General features: G+C 45.2%; 2 protein-coding genes across 5 annotated transcripts; both read right to left on the bottom strand.

Annotated features, from left to right (window-relative positions):
- Positions 1-752: 752 nt before the first annotated feature.
- On the bottom strand, positions 753-8,273 carry LOC136475685 (probable LRR receptor-like serine/threonine-protein kinase At1g05700). 4 transcript variants are annotated; one of them, XM_066473273.1, is made up of 15 exons: positions 8,200-8,273; positions 8,044-8,112; positions 7,857-7,968; positions 7,018-7,573; positions 5,392-5,879; positions 4,924-5,062; positions 4,384-4,455; positions 3,837-3,908; positions 3,676-3,756; positions 2,922-3,085; positions 2,615-2,835; positions 2,226-2,352; positions 1,853-1,918; positions 1,579-1,765; positions 753-1,375 (listed from the first exon to the last, which is right to left on the bottom strand). In XM_066473273.1, exons 3-15 carry the CDS (start codon positions 7,924-7,926, stop codon positions 916-918), a joined length of 2,703 nt encoding a protein of 900 aa, XP_066329370.1. In that variant the 5' UTR covers positions 7,927-7,968; positions 8,044-8,112; positions 8,200-8,273; the 3' UTR covers positions 753-915. The 4 variants fall into 4 exon arrangements, with proteins under 4 accessions (XP_066329370.1, XP_066329372.1, XP_066329371.1 ...); XM_066473275.1 differs by having other exon boundaries at positions 8,044-8,059; positions 8,200-8,270; XM_066473274.1 differs by having other exon boundaries at positions 8,044-8,098; positions 8,200-8,235.
- A 2,371-nt stretch (positions 8,274-10,644) lies between these two features.
- Positions 10,645-15,258, bottom strand: LOC136475686 (endoglucanase 5-like). Its single transcript, XM_066473277.1, has 2 exons — positions 13,835-15,258; positions 10,645-11,528 (listed from the first exon to the last, which is right to left on the bottom strand). The coding sequence occupies exons 1-2, from the start codon at positions 14,723-14,725 to the stop codon at positions 10,788-10,790; spliced, it is 1,632 nt and encodes a 543-aa protein (XP_066329374.1). The 5' UTR covers positions 14,726-15,258; the 3' UTR covers positions 10,645-10,787.
- Between the last annotated feature and the right edge of the window lie 1,694 nt (positions 15,259-16,952).

Genomic DNA, 16,952 nt, shown 5'->3' with positions numbered 1-16,952 from the left:
ACACATGTTGCAATGGGACCTACCTGTCGTTGTCGTCTGTTACAGCTGCTAGGGTGTCGTGCATGTGGTTCCCTTGTGAAGCGGGCGTGGGAAGCGGTCGGCGTAGGCACAAGCGGTCCCCGCGTGCTTAATACGGAGCATGAGGGCATGCAGTCCCCACGTTTGTATGGGAAGCAGAGCTGAAGCCGGCAATTCCTGTGTACAAGCGGGGGGCGCGGGCAGGGCAACACGGCCTACGGGCACAGAAAATGAAGGAGGCGCAGAAGACGGAGAGGTGCAGGCGTCCGGACGTGCGTGTCCGTCTGGATGACGCACACTAGCATCTCCAATTATTTGAGGCAATACGAAACCAGAGAATTTTGAACCAAGCTCTGTAGCACGTAATTTAGCCACTTGCACCAGTCTCGCTCGCACGTTATTCAGCCACGTCAGCAGGAAATCCTTAGCCGTTAGATCTTGATCGGACGGCTCGAGCACTGCTCCAATACTGTTTATCGCCGTTTAGATATTGGATATTGAATCGGACCGTGGCCTTACCCGGGTACCAAATGTGAATGGTACGTCCTAATCCGTACCAGTTGCAGAAGCAATTCCTTCAGTTATAAAAATGCTCAACAGTTACGTGCAAGGAATGTAATACTATCTATTACTAGCAGCTTAGTCAAGGGTTTGATATTATGTATGCCTGATCATTGCTTGTTTGCCAATTACCATAACAAGCAGATCACCTATAATTAATTGGGAATTTTTTTTCATGCACGCCTTCCAAATGGTTTTAATCTTGCATCAACGACTTTTCTTTATTATATCTTTCTACTGGGGAACATTTTGTACCGGCCAGCAAATTTAAACCTACTTATCTGATTGCCTCTGTAACCTGGTCAACATCTAGCACTTCAGCAAAAGATAGAAACCTTATCTCATTGCCGGACCAAGAGAGGCCTCTGATATCTCCCCAACGTTTCGTTCTACCTCAAACACATTCCTCTCACCGGCATAGCTCAGACCATGACCACCAGCCAACGCCGAGCTCCGCTCCCGATCGCGGTGGCGGGCCTTGAGCTCCATACTCTCCTTGATCTGTGCCACCACATCCGTCATCGTAGGCCGCTCCCTGGAGACTTCTTGCTTGCAGTGCAGCGCCAGGTCGGCGACTTTCCAGACGGAGTTGATGTCGTAGTCGCATTCCATGCTTGAATCTATGATGCTCTCGATGCTGCCTTGGTCGAGGTTTTGCTGCACCCACTCGCCAATGTGAATGCTCACACTTTCGTCTATCGGGACGATCGGGGAATGGCCTGTCATGAGCTCCAGGAGAACGACACCAAAGCTGTAAACGTCACTCTTCTCGCTGATCCGGTAACTGCGGTAGTACCTGTGCAAGGGTAGAGTTCAGTTACTACTAGTACTTGGTAGACTGGTAGACATGTTAAGATAATTCATTTCCATAACATAATGCTACTCTAAGTAGTCCAAATGAAAAGGGACAATTTTCTTGAAACTAAACCTAAAAAAAAATCTTGAAACTGGAAGTGGATTATGATATACTAGCTAGGAGAGAAGCTGTACAAGACTTACTCAGGATCTAAGTAGCCCATTGTACCAGCTGGTTCAGTGGTGATATGTGTTTCTGAGTCACTGAAAGCCTTGGTCAGACCAAAATCTGCAATCTTAGCCCCAAGGTCGGTGGTCAAGAGGATGTTCCTACTCTTCACATCTCTGTGAATCAGTGCTGGTTTACATGCAACATGCAGGTACTCCAGACCTGCGATAAAGTGAAACTTTTTTTTATATTTTTTGCAATAGTGTACATATATAAAGGTAATCTCAGAAATGAGACAGTTCATCATACCTTGAGCAGCATCAAGGGCGATTTGAAGGCGTTGCTCCCAAGTGAGCGGTTTGTGAGTAGAAGTGTCTAGACACATCAACAGAAATTGAACACCGAGTGAAAAGAAAAGAAATCAAACACAGTTAGTATAAATTCAAAACACATGTTGGAGAAATTCATGCACTTCATACACTGTAAAATCAATGTGCATCTATGCAGTGAGTAACCATAATCACAGCTATTTTAGGATCTGCAAATTGCTTCTTTGAGAAATGTAGCATTCCTCTGTAATTTGAATGCTAAGATATAGCACAGTTGATTTCTAATTTAGGACAACTAAAACCAGGATTATCTTATATTAGCATTCTATATTTGAGTGGCCAGGATGAACAACCTCTCAGATGATCCTGCAGGTTCCCTTCAGGCATGTACTCGTAGACAAGGGCAAAATGATTTTTGTCCTTACAATAACCAATCAAGGATACCAAGTTCTTGTGATGTATCCTTGTCAAATGTTGAGCCTGCAGCGTAGTTCAGAGAATTGTTGTTCAGGAAGAAAAAAGAACATATTAAGAATGATTACTAATTGTAATTCCATCTACAAAAACATAAAATACTTCAATCTACTGTTCATTAGAATTATGAAACAGATGGTTACAGAAGGGGGAGGGGGGGAGGCCAATACAAGGAAACTTTACTGCATTATTGTCAGTATCATATCTCATGGGGGGAGCTTAAGTGGAAACGTGGCATATCTAGTTCTTTAAGTTCATTCCCATTTACCTCAGCCAGAAACTCTTTGCCCCCTTGTGAAGATGACTCTGACCGTAATTTCACAGCGACTGGCTTTCCATTTTCCAAGTAACCAAGGAAGACAGCTCCAAACCCACCTTTGCCAATCTCTAGGTTAAAGTTATTTGTAATATGCTTCAGTTCTCTGTAAGAGAATTCTCGGTTCTCAAGTAATGTTGTTTCATCTTTAGGATCAACAACCCTTCTCCTAGCTGCATCATATGAAAAAGGGTATTAAAAGGCAAGAAATACAACAGCGCGTGGCACCAAAAAAATGATTTCCTCCATGTTGTATTACCTTTTTCCTTGAGTGTTCGGAGCAGCAGAACAATGAAGATAACAAATAAGGCAATGGCAGCAACTATTGGAATGATTATCGCAGAGAGAAGTGCCCCATCCATGTTCTTTGGGCCTGATCCATAGTAAGTACCGTTCCCAAATAAATTTGAATTGTTACCAAGCCTGGAAGCGAAAAAAATGCACAGAATGATTCACATTAAGAAATGCTTCCAAGATAACCCAAATAAAGGGAGATGTTCTATATCTTTGGTCATCAACCAGATCTAAAAATTGACAAGGCAAAGGTAGCAGCACTGTCACTGTTCTCAGAAATGTTTTTTACCCAAAACAATGTTACATTAAAGAACCCTTATAAAAAAATGTTACATTAAAGAACTGAAACTCTTAATGCCTTCTAGTAGAGCTCTCCTTCTAGTATGGATGAAAATTCCAAACATAAAAGCAGTATTTTGTTTACTACGAAGTAATGATATTGCCCTAATGCTACTGAAAACTATTTATGAACTAGTACCCAGTAATGGGATAAGTGCTGCTTCCTTATTAAATGGACTCACAAAGAAATTGAGGAACAAGAAACGTCCAAATACAAAGGATATATTTTAAACATTTAAACAGATGCTATGACACTAAATGAACATTTAAAATAGTATAACTGCATCCTCCAAGTATGTTTTATAAATTCTATGAATAAAACAATTTGATTTAAAACAGGGTTGCTCCATAGTTTAGTAACATACAAGTATAAAACATACCTTAGTGATAGAGTCCCATTGTGGGATTTTTGAAGAAGACTGTAAGGAATTGATCCAGAAAGATCATTGCTGGAGAGATCCCTATAAAGAAAATGTATGGCATATGAAAAGTTTGTTCTATGAAGATTCCCAAACTCGAGCAGATGTTTAGTAAGACTTACAGAAATACTAGAAATGGAAGCTGCCCAAGATAATTTGGAATGGAGCCAGACAAGTTATTGTGTGACAAATCCCTGGGATAGGTAACAGTTCTTGTAAGAAAAAGCTTTAAGGTATGGGGGAATAAAATGTTTCAGTGGTACTATTTATCAGCTTAATTTCACGTCTGAATTCAGGAAAAGGACTAAAGTAATAATTGCGAACAGGCTTTGCGCCCTCTCCTAATACATATATATTTCACATGATTAGTTTTCTTTCAAAATGTAAGTTTTATAGTACGGTGGAGACATACAAGAAAGAGAACATATATTTCACATGAAATTCAATAAATTTACTGCAAGATACATGTTATTTTAGTTATACTATAGTAAACAGTGCAGAAATCACTAGACATACAAGAAGAGAAAACAGGTAAACATACAAGTAAACAAGCAGAGGGGAGGAAATGAACCAGATGGGCTTAATTTGGAACTTGCAAGTAGTACCCAAAAGAAAAATGCCACAGCACATTTTAACATCTAAAGTAAAGATATTGTGGAAAAATCCTACAGGTACTGGAGTGCTTTCAGATCTCCAAAAGAGGTAGTGATGGGACCGGCCAACCCACTTGAAGACAAGTTTCTGCCAAAAAAAAATGAGGAACACAGAACAGTTAGTTTCTGCTCTTGCTATGTCCAGCTTGAGAGTCTAAATTGAAACTTGCAATGCTATATAACGATTCATTTGCCAAAGGGCGCCTAGCTCAAACGGTTAGGTGACCCAGCGGCACTCCTCAGGTCCTGGGTTCGACTCCCCGTGGGAGCGAATTTCAGGCTGAGGTTAAAAAAATCCCCTCGTCCGTCCCCATAACCAAAGCACTGGGGGGCACCGGCCTAATTCTCACTTGGGCGACGGAAAGCCACCGTGTAAGGATGGGGGCGAGGGTTCTGGGGTTTTCTTGGCCGGGTGAGAAGGTCCTTCTTCTTATTTGTAATGCTGTGGGGGCAGTCTTAACACCCCCCCCCCCCCCCCTCCCCCCGGTCGAGTTTTTTTTATATATATATAACAATTCATTTTTCTTTCTTTATGTCAAATATGACTGAAACATACAATGCTGTTATTCTTGGAATACCAGTTGGAGGATCAGTACAGTCCAATCCTTCCCATGCAAAAGCTTTTGGAGCACATGGGTCACCCATCCAATTTTTGCACACACCAAAAGCTTCTTGGATTGCGATCATGGCTCTAGCTGGTATGGCAAAAACAAGAAAAACATGTATACGGATAAGCAAGCTGTTACCAAGATAGCAATACATCTAAAATATGATATAAACACAAATGCAATGATATGTGCGTGTTGTAACTTCTAACTCTCTTCTTCTATTAATGCAATGATACGTAGCTCTCGTGCGTGTTCGAGAAAACAAATGCAGCACAATTAGTTTTGCTACTTTTCCCTTTAAAAAAAGTGGACTACTTTTCATGTTTTGCAAATTGTAAGAAAACGTAACATCGATACAGTTAGCAATTATAGAAAATTTACAGAATGCACTAATATACATTGTTAAACTCACATACCATCTCCAGGGTCTGTTGCAATTTCATCTATCAGTTTCACCAAATATATCTCCATGGCATTGAGAATAGGTGGGAGTGTTGCGTTCTTTGTAGCAACAAGTGAGATGTTATACTGCGCTTGCCCCTGAACCATACCAGAAAAGGAATCAGCAAATAGGTATGGTGGAGTATAAGGTTTTTTGTTCCATGTGCTGTTATTGACAATGATATCAAACTGCCGCAGTTCATTGCTCGCTACACTCTGCAACTCAGCAAAGTAGAAAACAAAGAAGTATCTGGAGCTGATATTCACAGAGTGATCAGATGGATCCCATGAGAAATTAATTATTGAACTATTGGAAGGTGTTGCGGCATTTTGCATGACGGCAGATGGCACATCATAGGGATCAGTAAGGTAATTCCGAACAACAGATGTAGCGGATGCCTCGTTCCAGGTTGGGATGGCACCATATGTCAACCAGATACGATCATGGGGATCCAATGGGTACCTGTTTGGGCCAAAGAAATATGCTTGTGTAGTACAGTTCATTCAGTTAACAATAAAAGGTATTAAAGATAGTGCAAAATTAGACATCTTAAAGTATCATTCTTCTGAGACAATCCATGCAAAAGTGGCTAAAAGGAGCAGACACAATCATTAATAAAGATATTTTCTTTTTATTTTTCAGATTATTTTCAACAAGTCTACAAGACACCAAGGTACTCCCGGAATATTTGTGTCAAGGAGTTTAATAAGGTTATCCATCAAGCCAAGAAAAATAATTATCAAGCAATGGCTAGAAGCTTTTGTGTTATTGATGTAGAATATTGGGACTATACATATCTCTAATAATTGATTTGATCCTTTTCATTTGTTTCTTTGTTTCTTGATTGATCTTCTCTTTGTTTGCACCTTTATAACCTTTTGATTGATGGTTTTAATCGTAGGGAGTTTACCCCTCATGTTCCCTAAAAAAATATATATATAATATTGGAAAAAGTCCAAATTACTCCCCTCAAGTTTGGTTTATGTCCATATTACCCCCTAAACTTACATTTGGTTTAATTTACTCCCTCCAACTATTTCAGTTGGTCTAGTTTACCCCTTAACATGATTTGTTATTTTTGTTTTTCAACGTATTAGTTGAGTCTTAATATCAAATTTTGTGATATGATAGAGAACATCATAAGTTATGTTAGAAAAAATATATCTTAACTTTTTGCCACTATTTTGATAGCTTAGGAAATTTAATAATAAATTAACACTAGAGATACAATATTGTATAAAACATGATGATGAAAAATTCATAGTGCATTTTTCTAGCACAAAATACAATGTCCTCTATCACCTCACAAAATTTGAAACTAAAATATAATTTGTACATAGAGAAACAAAAAAAGAAAAATCTTTTTAAGGTGTTGGTTGGGCCAACTTAAATAGTTGGAGGGAGTAAATTGAACCAAATGTTAGTTTTGGGGGTTATTTGGAGTTTTGGACATTGGCCAAACTTGGAGGAAGTAATATGGATTTTTTCCTATAATATTTGTGTCATCACAATTCCTACTTTATCAACCAACGGGGTGATTAGACTGACTTGGCCAGTTACATTTGATGAATTGATGTATGCAGAACTAAATCAAACTCACCGAACTACAGACTTGTCTGTGGGCCCCATGTTAAACCGATTGGCATTGGTCAGCACCAGGGATTGACTAGCATTTGCCTCTGGGTAAAGAGTACTCTTCAGTGGCCTCAAATCCAGCCCAGAGATAAATGGAGTTCCCATCCCTTTGTTCACCAAACAAACTTGCAGGTAATCAGCAGGAGCCACAACTATGATGTCCATCCAATTAATCGCACCTGCATCCCTGAACTTAACTTCATGCCAATAAGTTGCCCCCATGTATAGATCAAAAACAGGAAGCTTGTTCAGGCCATCATAATTTGCATAATAGAACGCTGCACGAACAAAATACTTGTTTCCGGCAACCAAGGATCTCAAGGTGTAGCAATTCCGCGTGCCATCTAGAAAGAAGCGGACATTATAATAGCGCTGTGCTAGTGATGGGCTGATGTAATCTGAGGAGATGTTGTGGTTTTCTCCCGAGCTGATGAAACCATGGTCAGAGACATATATTATGCTTGAAGTGAGATCTTGGTACGAAGAGTTTTCTGGGATGCCACAGTCAATGCTTATGAAACCTGAAAGGAAAATATAAGTCAGAAGACTATGGCAAATAAATAATCATGAGGAACTGGTTGGCTTCTAAAGATTGCTTGTACACATTGATCTTCGAAAATGGTTTGAGAAATGGTTCTGTTTTCCTCTTTTATACAAATAGATTTCCATCAAGCATTCCTATTATCAACCATGCAGTCGTCTGTATACCTTTGGAATGCACACATGACATGAGCAGTTGAGCTCTACATGCATTTTTTCACTATTTATCATCTGAACTTAAAGCGCAGAACCAGGACAACATACCTCGGCTATCTGGCTGGCCGCTGGCATACTGCAAGATAGAGAATAAGAGAACAGCAACACTCAGCTTCATGCTTCTTATCCAACCTTGTGAGCAAACATAAACATAGACCTTCTGAGAGAGAGAGACAGCGATTATATATGCCAATCCATGGGACTAAGCCACTGACAGGTGCCTATGCATGCATACCTTACTAGGTTGTCCTCTGCCGCAAACGTGGACACAAAAGTCAACGTCCAAGGAACTAAGTCAGGTATTCTCCAATTAAAAAAAGAACTTGTCATGCTACATGATTATGCCCCACCAACAGTGAGGAGACAAGTACATCATTATTACAACACTTACATTTGATCTCTCTCTTGTGGCAATGGTCAAAATAAATTCTGTCTCATGATCACCAGCATCACCTAAAGCTGGCGCAGCCCACATTGTGGACCCTGGGCTAGGATGAGGCATTTCAGAATACGCATTAAGCCAGTGTTTCTCAGGAATGGAACAAGACCTGGAGTAAAGAGAATTAATCCCATTTTAAACTCAAGAAAATTTGGTGCAGAGGGCAGCTTATGGTGTAGCTTCAGTGTGCCTCTTAATAATCATTGTGTGTAATCTTGTGGAGCTGCGGTGAATAATTTAATCACTATCCTTCAACAACCTATTGACCTGATACGAATCCTGCACATACACAGATAAAATAAAACCAAGAAAAAGCAGTATGTTTGCCGCTGACTTGACTATTAAGCAACAATTTCATCGTTTATCACGGGCCTTTATCACGATACTAAGCCCTGAATCTTCTACGCAGCTCCGTTTGCTGGCCTGAAATTTGGCTGAATCTGGCTGAAAAACACGGTTCCGGCTGAATTGTTGCGAAAGAAAAACACTATTCCGACTGAAAAAAAAAAAAAGCTGAACCAGTCATTTTTTAAGACAAGCGAACGGGGCTACATGCTTTACCAACTACTTGGACAGCGAAAGAAATGGAGACCCTGACTGACAATACATGGAGCCTACCAGTTGTGTAGTGCAGGAGAAAACCTTTCCGCAATGCGGGGCAGCTGGGCGCCTGACGAAGACGAAGGTAGTGCGCGACCTGGGAGACCCTGAGGTCGGCATGCCACGCGCTATCCGATTCTCCCCGACGAAGTCACGCCAACGCTGAGGCGAGGCCGGCCGTCACACGCACAGCCAGTGGCCGGCAGCAACCAAACGGGGCAGCTTTCCTCTCCTTGACCTCAGTCGGTCCTGGTCGTCAGTGCGCATGTCGGCGCGGAGTCCACGAATGAGCCGCCGCGCAAGGCACACGCTGGCCCAGCGGCCGCGGCACGCGCGTAGGGGGGCGTAGGCGGCCGAGGAAGTCGCCTCACCGAGCGCCCCACGCGCGCGCCGACGCTCGCGGCGTCAAGCTGGTGAACGTCGACGCGCATCGCCTCCGGTGCGGCGGTGGAGCACCTAGCCTGATCCCCACAGGGCTCACTGAGACGCGTTCCGTCGAGCAGCTCGCAGTGCCGGCCCTAAGGTAGGCCACGAGGTGCGATGGCCGAGGGCCAAGCGGAGGAGGAGCCAAGCCCAGTATATAAACCCTCAGATTCTACAGTTCATTAGGCATTAGCAAACTAATAAAAAGATAAACATAGAATTAGCTAAGCGGTCCAAAAAAAACAACATTGATATTTATTTTCTAGTTTTCTTTCCCCACGACCCTCGGGTAGAGAGGAGGCGAGGAGTCACGCTGTACACAACACACTTTGATCGTGAGTTCGGGACGTGTGTCTTATACGCGTAGAGCTGGCGAGCCGCGCCGCCGCGAAGAGCTAGACTACTGGAGACACGGACACGGTGCACGAGGACGGTGACCAGGCATGGCTCCACGACGATGACATCTTAATTCTTTGCTTCTTATGAATTGCGATCACCGATTAGTTGTTTAGGCCCAAGATATTTTTTTTTCTTTTTTATTTTTAATTTAAATTAATTATTTATATAGTATTTTAGAATTCTAGTACTTTGTACTTATATAGTCATATTTTTCTTATAATTTACACGTTAGAATTTTATAATGTTATCTAAAAAAATATTTGTCATGGGTGAGAAAAGAAAACGAATATATTATTTTTTTTAATCTATATTATTCCTCGATAATTATCATACATCTACAAATATATTCCTTAATCTATATTGTTCCTCAATAATTATTAGACATGTTAAATTAAAAATATGTTATTGAATTTACTTTCGTTTTACAAGTAAAATTAATGTCTATATATTATAAAATTTTATACCGTTACGATAAGATCATCGGAGGGCCTTAAAATCCAGGACCGGCATTGGCACCTCAGGCGGCGCCGCAGCCGAAGCCAAGGCAAGCGGCGACGGCGGTGGTGCGGCATTCCGTTGAACTCCTGCCGAGCGCAACTGTTACACGGCACACACTAGGGGCCTCGAGCCCTTCAGCCCATTAGTGGGACAGCCCAAATTTATTGGGCCGTTGTCCCGACACGCGGGCTTCCGTAGGGGCCGGTCTATAGCCTATATAGCTTGGCCTGCTGGTGCTTTTATTAGCTTTTATTTAATTGGGCCGTTGTACTCTTAATTGGGCCAGCCCAGTTCTATTGGACCGTTGTACTCTTTATTTCATTTGGTCACACTCCACTAAAAAAATTAATTTGGTCACACAAAAAAACTTTGTTCAACAAAATTATAGACCGAGTTCATTTTTGAAATTGCTATGGTCCACTTGAAATTTAAATTCCTTCTTTTCGATTCCTTTGTTATGTGCAAAAACATGAAACAAATACGGTAGTCTCTAGTAGGAATTAACAAAAAGAATCATCATGTATACACATCCATCCTAATAATCAATATCACATCTCTCTGTACTCTTTTGAAATGAAATGTTTATTTCCCACCATTTAGTCATTGAGCGACCTCTCCTATCAAAGATCCTCCGCCGGCGCCTCTGTCGCCGCCGCCGCGGCCACCTCCGGCCGTGGCGACTGCCCCTCCAGCTGCATGAGCTTGGAGAAGACCCCGACCATGGGCGCCGTGTTGTACGTGCAGGCCTCGGTCTGCATGTACGCGCCGCGGTGGTCGTTGAAGACGTCCTCGCCGTTGGGCCCGCCGACGACGGCGCCGACGAGGTCGTGCGGGTTCTCCCGCCGCGCGCTGTACCACGAGTCGAACCCCTGCAGGCAGCCGATGAAATCCCGGTCGTGACTGTACGACGCGCTCGACGCCGCGCGGTGGTGCACCTGCCGCGGGTACGCCGCGCCGTACCCGACCAGGTAGCTGGTGCGCATCGGGTTCGTGCCCAGGATGTAGTCGGCCTGGGACTTGGCGAACGCCAGCACCTCGCCGGCGTCGCCGGCCGCGGACCTGGCGGCGGGCTCGCCGTCGTCGTCGCCAGAGCCGCCGCAGCGGAGGGGCTGGCCCAGGGAGGAGAGGACGTCCGAGTAGACGGTGAGGAGGAAGGCCGCGCCGGAGACGTACTGGAGGTTGTTCCAGGGGCGGATGAAGAGCAGCCCCGCCGGGGTGCGGCCGGCGTTGTGCTTCGCGCCGCCGTGGTTCCGGTTCATGCACGAGCACACGTAGTACTCCGCCTTGGACCGCAGCTGCTCCACCACCGCCACCTCCTCCGCGCTCAGCCGCAGCCGCTGCTCCTTGGCCTCCACCAGCAGCTGTCAGTAAGATTCAGTCCAACACAGCAAAGTCAGCAGCTGTTGAAGAAAAAAACTCTCCTTTTTTTTTCAAGAACAGACCAACATGTCGTCTCAGAAAATTCGACCGTACTATTTTAATTTATTAAGAGATATTAGCACAATGTTTGTTCTAATGTATTTCCATATTCTTCTTAAAGCAACAAAAATATAAACTAGACTATGCTTCAAGCAACTGTCATTTGCAGTGTCATTATTCTGACTGAAATACGTCAAATCAGATTGTTATATTCCATTATTGCTAGCTCCTGTTTGTCAAACATTTGGACAAACACTATACTACTGTTGACTTCAGGAATTAGGAGTGAGACTTGAAGCTATTGAATGCACAATTGCCCATTGAGCAACCATGTAGGATGTACTATATGACACATCCCCTGTCTTGTTATGGTCCAAATTTCAGCGTCATCCAAAACTAACTGTGTAGGCTTCGTATATAATAAGCTAACCGAAAGGTAAAACTATACTTGAAAATTCAGGATCCAAGCCACATGATCCTTCTTTCCGGGTTCAGTTTGTCAGGGCTCTGGTTGTGATCCAACAACTTCAACCTTTTCCAAACATGTAACTACTGTTAGTTGAATGGCCCACGTGTTGATGGATGTTCCATTGTTCTACCTTAAAACTGGCTCTAGTGCTGTCTTCATGGTCAAGATCTGTCTCATGCTCTCTCTTTATCTCCCTGTCAGATCATTTATTTATGTGTTAAGCTTTCACTAACAAATTTCAAAATGACACTGACTCCTCTGTCCAGGTGCATCACCGGTAAGATGGCTAGAATCTTCAGAGTTGGTTGATTTGCTTGCTTCAGAACATCACAGTCCAAGCATGATGAGATAGAGGACAGGCAGGCAGGCTTGTGGATGCATAAAGAAATGTTTGCATTGGTAAGAGACGTCTGTCTTGTATTCTATGCCCTGTTCGCTTGGCTTACCGGTGATGTCATCGGTCCACTATCCCTCAAAAAAATGTCATCAGTCTACTCTACTCTACTACACCTTATAAATAAATTCCCAGGGTTAGGAAAACAGTCTGTTTCTTTTGTTAGAGAATAATGCATGCTACCAAGAGCACATGAGAGAAAAAATGACAGAAATGGTTGGCAAAGGACAAGGGAACAGGTAGAGGGAAGATATGATCTGCTTGCTCATCATAAACAATTGATGAGAGCTCCTGTGCTGTGATCCCCACGGTTATGAACAGTGATCCTCTGCTTAATGAGCTAGATTATTTTGCCCATGTGTATATATAGGCTGTCTCAACGGAAGTGTTCTCGAAAAAAATATATAGGCTGTTGATGCTATATGGTTTCTGTTTCTCCCAAAGGAAATGTGGATATGCCAAATCAGCACGCGTCTCTTTCCTGGCAAATGAAATAAAATGACTAAAATCCGTATGCAGGCACGGAGCCAGCGGTGGGGCTAGGGGGGCTCCAGCCCCCCCTACCGCTCGCGAGCAAGCGAAGCCCCGTAGAGCCGCCGTCTGAAATTTTAGCCGTAGATGTACAGGTAGGAGAGGCTGAGATTTGCTGAACCTCTTTTCTTGCTAATTGCCGTTGTTTAGCCCCTCCTAATTTTTTTCCTAGCTTCGTCCCTGTCCGCATGTATACTACACAATGTGCGTTCCTCCACAAGATGAAGTTGTTGTTGGATGTGGAGATGCTGTGCACCACCAAATTCAAACATAAGCAAAAGCAATGGGTGAGCAGAGCTATGCTTGTAAGATAGCCTAAGCAAAAGGGAAGGTTGCACCAAACAGGCTTGCCCTTGATGCTATCTTGGAAGATGGAACTGGTGCTGCTGCATGCTACTCACTTTGCATTGCAGGCTTCCAGTTAAAACATCTTTCCCCATCAAGCGTGGGCCATCCAAAAGAGAATGTTAACCACCTACGGAGTACTATTCTCAAAAAAAAAAAAAAGGATGTCACTTGGTTGGTTCAGACGTTGTGCTGCCTTGTGCAATGCATGCATGCCAAACATTTTACTCCCCAAAAAAAGAACAAAAAAAAAAGAATCTGTTTTTTAAAGCAAACATTTCGCTCTCCTCAATCAACGGTGGTAAATTTTGTTAGGCTTGAACCACAACACAACAAGAGGACAGGATGACGACGCAATCATCATCAGATAGTAAAAAGGATTAGAATTGTACATTATTAATTCCATATACACCTTAATTAATTCCATATATATGATTATCTGAAGTGTGTGTTTCTCCAGAATGACTTGAGTGAAATTCACACATTTTTACACAAATGTTGGAACGTACCTGGGATGCGAGGACCTGGAGTCCGGCGTACTTGATGTCCCAGCTGAACTCGGAGACGGCCCATCCGGTGCCGCCGAACGCCTCGGCGTTGTCGAGGGCGTAGCGGAGGTAGTCGCGGCGGCCGGTGGCGCGGTGCAGCCAGAGCGCCGCCCACAGCAGCTCGTCCTGGTACCCGCTGGAGGACGGGTAGTAGCTCTTGACCACGTCGACGCTGTCGTCGTAGCGTCCCCGGTAGGTGTCGGCGAACTCGAACAGCTGCTGCGCGTGGTGGAGCAGCACGTGCGCGTAGTGCGCGTCCCCGGCGGCGCGGAACACGGCGGACGCGGCGGCCATGGCGGCAGCAGTCTCGGCGGCGACCTCGGACCCCGGGTGGTCCGCGTCCACCTTGTAGGCCCGCCGCGACGTGGTCATGTCCTCGGGCCGCTGCCAGCAGTAGTGGTCGGAGTCGCCGTCCCCAACTTGCGCCCACAGCTCGGTGGGCGCCGTGTGCGCCTTCAGGAAGTAGTCGGTGCCCCACTTGATGGCCTGCAGCGCATGCGCCAGCTCCCCCGCGTCCGCCACGCCGCCGCCGTACTCGAGGATGCCCCAGGAGAGAAGCGTGACGGTGAACGCCATGGGCAGGCCGAACTTCACGTGGTCGCCGGCGTCGTAGTACCCGCCCACCAGGTCCACGCCTTGCTCCAGCCCGTCCGTCAGCCCCGAGTGGCCCCGCCACCGGACGCGCTGGTTGTACGGCAGCCGCCCCGACCGCTGCGCCTCGAAGTAGAGCAGGCTCTTGTGCAGCGCATCGCCGTAGTCGTGCGCGGCCGACGCGGCGGACACGGCGGCGGCTAGCGAGATGGCGGCCACCGCCACGGCCGCCACCACGAAGCGGACGGACACGTCGCTCATTGCACGAGCCGCGCCGGGCTCCGGCGACGCGCGACCAACGACCAACCAGACGGCCGATCAATCAATCATGCGTGTCCGAATCGATCAAATGGAAACCACCGTCAAACTCCGAGCAGACTCGCAGCGACGACGTACGCCCGGCCGGTTTCCAAGAACAGCCGCCGGCGCAGGGCTGGATGTGTGGCTAGCTTCTCCGGTGTCCGATCGAGATCCTCCCGGTCGTCGCGGCGAAATGAAAATGGAAACGCCTCTAACAGCAGTGAGTGAGTGCCGAGTAATGGCTGCCTGGGTACGGTGCTGCCTAATAATAATGGTACGCTGCCAGATTTAGCATGCCTTGCTTGCTTGGCGGCGGCGGCGGAATGGAGAAGGCGAAGCGAACACGGCACAGCGGGAGCGCTCCTGCAGCGGTCCAGCAGCCTCCGGCCCAGGGATGGAGATGGATACGGCGGCAGCAACAGCGGCAGAGCGCGACGCATTTATACACATGGCTGTGGCGGAGGTCCTGGGAAGAGACAAGCGGTCAGCGGCGGTAGGAAGGCAGCGCGGGCGTGCCACGTGTCCGTGTGCGCCCGCATGGAAGAAGAGGAGGAGGTGCAGCCTGCAGGGGACGCACCGGCGGCGGGTTGGTGGTGATTGATGAAAGGGCAGCGGGTCGCGGGGCTTTGGCTTGGCATGGCGGTGTCTTCACAAGAGGGTGACAGGGACGCCGCCTCCAGTGCTGCTATATACGAGAGAGACCCCGTCCGGTGGGCCCCACAATTTCCATGCTCTATTAGAGCGTCTCCCATGGTTTCCAAATATCTAGTGAAGGAAGAATTCTATTAGCTATGAAGGTGAGAGATCAAATAGCTAGCGACTCACAAATAGCTACTCTAGCACGATTTCTCAGAAATAACTCTCTCATAACTCACACAACTCTCCACTACAGTCTCTTTTTTTTATTCTTTCTAAGCTCCATCTAGCTAGCTATTTGCAAGTTGCCATTGATAACGTCCTTAGTTCTTCGCTAGCGCTAGCCCGGTCAGGGGTGTACTACTAGTCTTAGTAAAACCAAACATAATAACTCTTATACTTAGAGACTGTACGTAATGAAGGATTGAGGAGAAAGTGACGTATGGGCGAAAATTTGATGGAAAGAAAATTTCTTATTTTAATAGAAAGTATAGATATGATATACACTAGTAGAGAACAGACCTTTCATCCGAGGTCAAAATAGGCTCTAGTCCCGGCATTTTTTGCGCCCGGGACTAGAGAGACCTTTAGTCCCGGTTGGTGTCTCCAACCGGGACTAAAGGTCCCTGCCCAATGGCTACTGCGCTCGGCACAGTGGTAGGGGACCTTTAGTCCCGGTTGGAGACACCAACCGGGACTAAAGGTGGACCTTTACTCCCGGTTAGAGCCACCAACCGGGACTAAAAGTCCCCAACCTTTAGTCCCGATTGGTAACACCAACCGGGACTAAAGGTAGACCCTTTAGTCCCGGTTGGTAACACCAACCCGGACTAAAGGACCCTTTAGTCCTGATTGGTGTTACCAACCGGGACTAAAGGTCCCCCGATGGGTTAGTTCAAAAGGGAAGCATCCCATCTTTTGTCAGATGTGTTGTGTAGGTGGGGTGGTAAGCTACGCGCGAGGCAAGGCATGAGGTCTTGGGTTCGAATCTCACGGGACGCAGCGGTGGGAGGCATTATTTTTTTTAAAGCTGGGAGGACGACCTTTAGTCCCGGTTGGTATTACCCACCGGGACTAAAGGTTCCTGACCCGGGACCTTTAGTCCCGGATGCTTGCTCCCGGGTGGGGAACCAGGACTAGAGGGGGTTCCCCACCGGGAGTAAAGCTTTGTTCTCTACCAGTGATATGGAGTAGATAGATGTATAATTCCTCCTCTGATTTCATAGCTCTTGTCATTTTGGATATGGAGATACTAAGATATCATGTACTACCTCCATTCTAAACTATAAGAGATTTTAGTTTCTAGATTCATAGTTTTTTGCTATACACTTAAATACATATTATGTCTATTTAGATATATAATAAAAATAATGTATCTCTACAGAAGTCAAAATATCTTATAATTTGGAATAGAGGGAGTACTATTGATAACTACTCTTACAAAGAACTTTGATATTATTCTATATCTATTGATTTCTATTTGTATTAATAGTAGAAAATCGTAGCCGAAAGCTGGATTTTTTTTTGAGATTGTCATTATTTAAGCTACAAG

The sequence above is a fragment of the Miscanthus floridulus genome, chromosome 8 (genome assembly GCF_019320115.1).
Source record: "Miscanthus floridulus cultivar M001 chromosome 8, ASM1932011v1, whole genome shotgun sequence".
NCBI classification, from domain to species: domain Eukaryota; kingdom Viridiplantae; phylum Streptophyta; class Magnoliopsida; order Poales; family Poaceae; genus Miscanthus; species Miscanthus floridulus.
The sequence above is the reverse complement of the archived record's forward strand: the minus strand, read 5'-3'. Positions and strand labels throughout refer to the sequence as shown.

What these genes read in the sequence shown, in the direction of transcription:
- LOC136475685 (XM_066473273.1), bottom strand. Translation starts at nt 7,926, where the DNA reads ATGAAGCTGAGTGTTGCTGTTCTCTTATTCTCTATCTTGCAGTATGCC. An exon ending in AATGGGACTCTATCACTAAG is followed by an intron (nt 3,086 to 3,675) that starts GTATGTTTTATA and finishes TTTCGCTTCCAG; the next exon opens with GCTTGGTAACAATTCAAATT. An exon ending in GCAAAGAGTTTCTGGCTGAG is followed by an intron (nt 2,353 to 2,614) that starts GTAAATGGGAAT and finishes ACTACGCTGCAG; the next exon opens with GCTCAACATTTGACAAGGAT.
- LOC136475686 (XM_066473277.1), bottom strand. Translation starts at nt 14,725, where the DNA reads ATGAGCGACGTGTCCGTCCGCTTCGTGGTGGCGGCCGTGGCGGTGGCC. An exon ending in TCCAGGTCCTCGCATCCCAG is followed by an intron (nt 11,529 to 13,834) that starts GTACGTTCCAAC and finishes TCTTACTGACAG; the next exon opens with CTGCTGGTGGAGGCCAAGGA.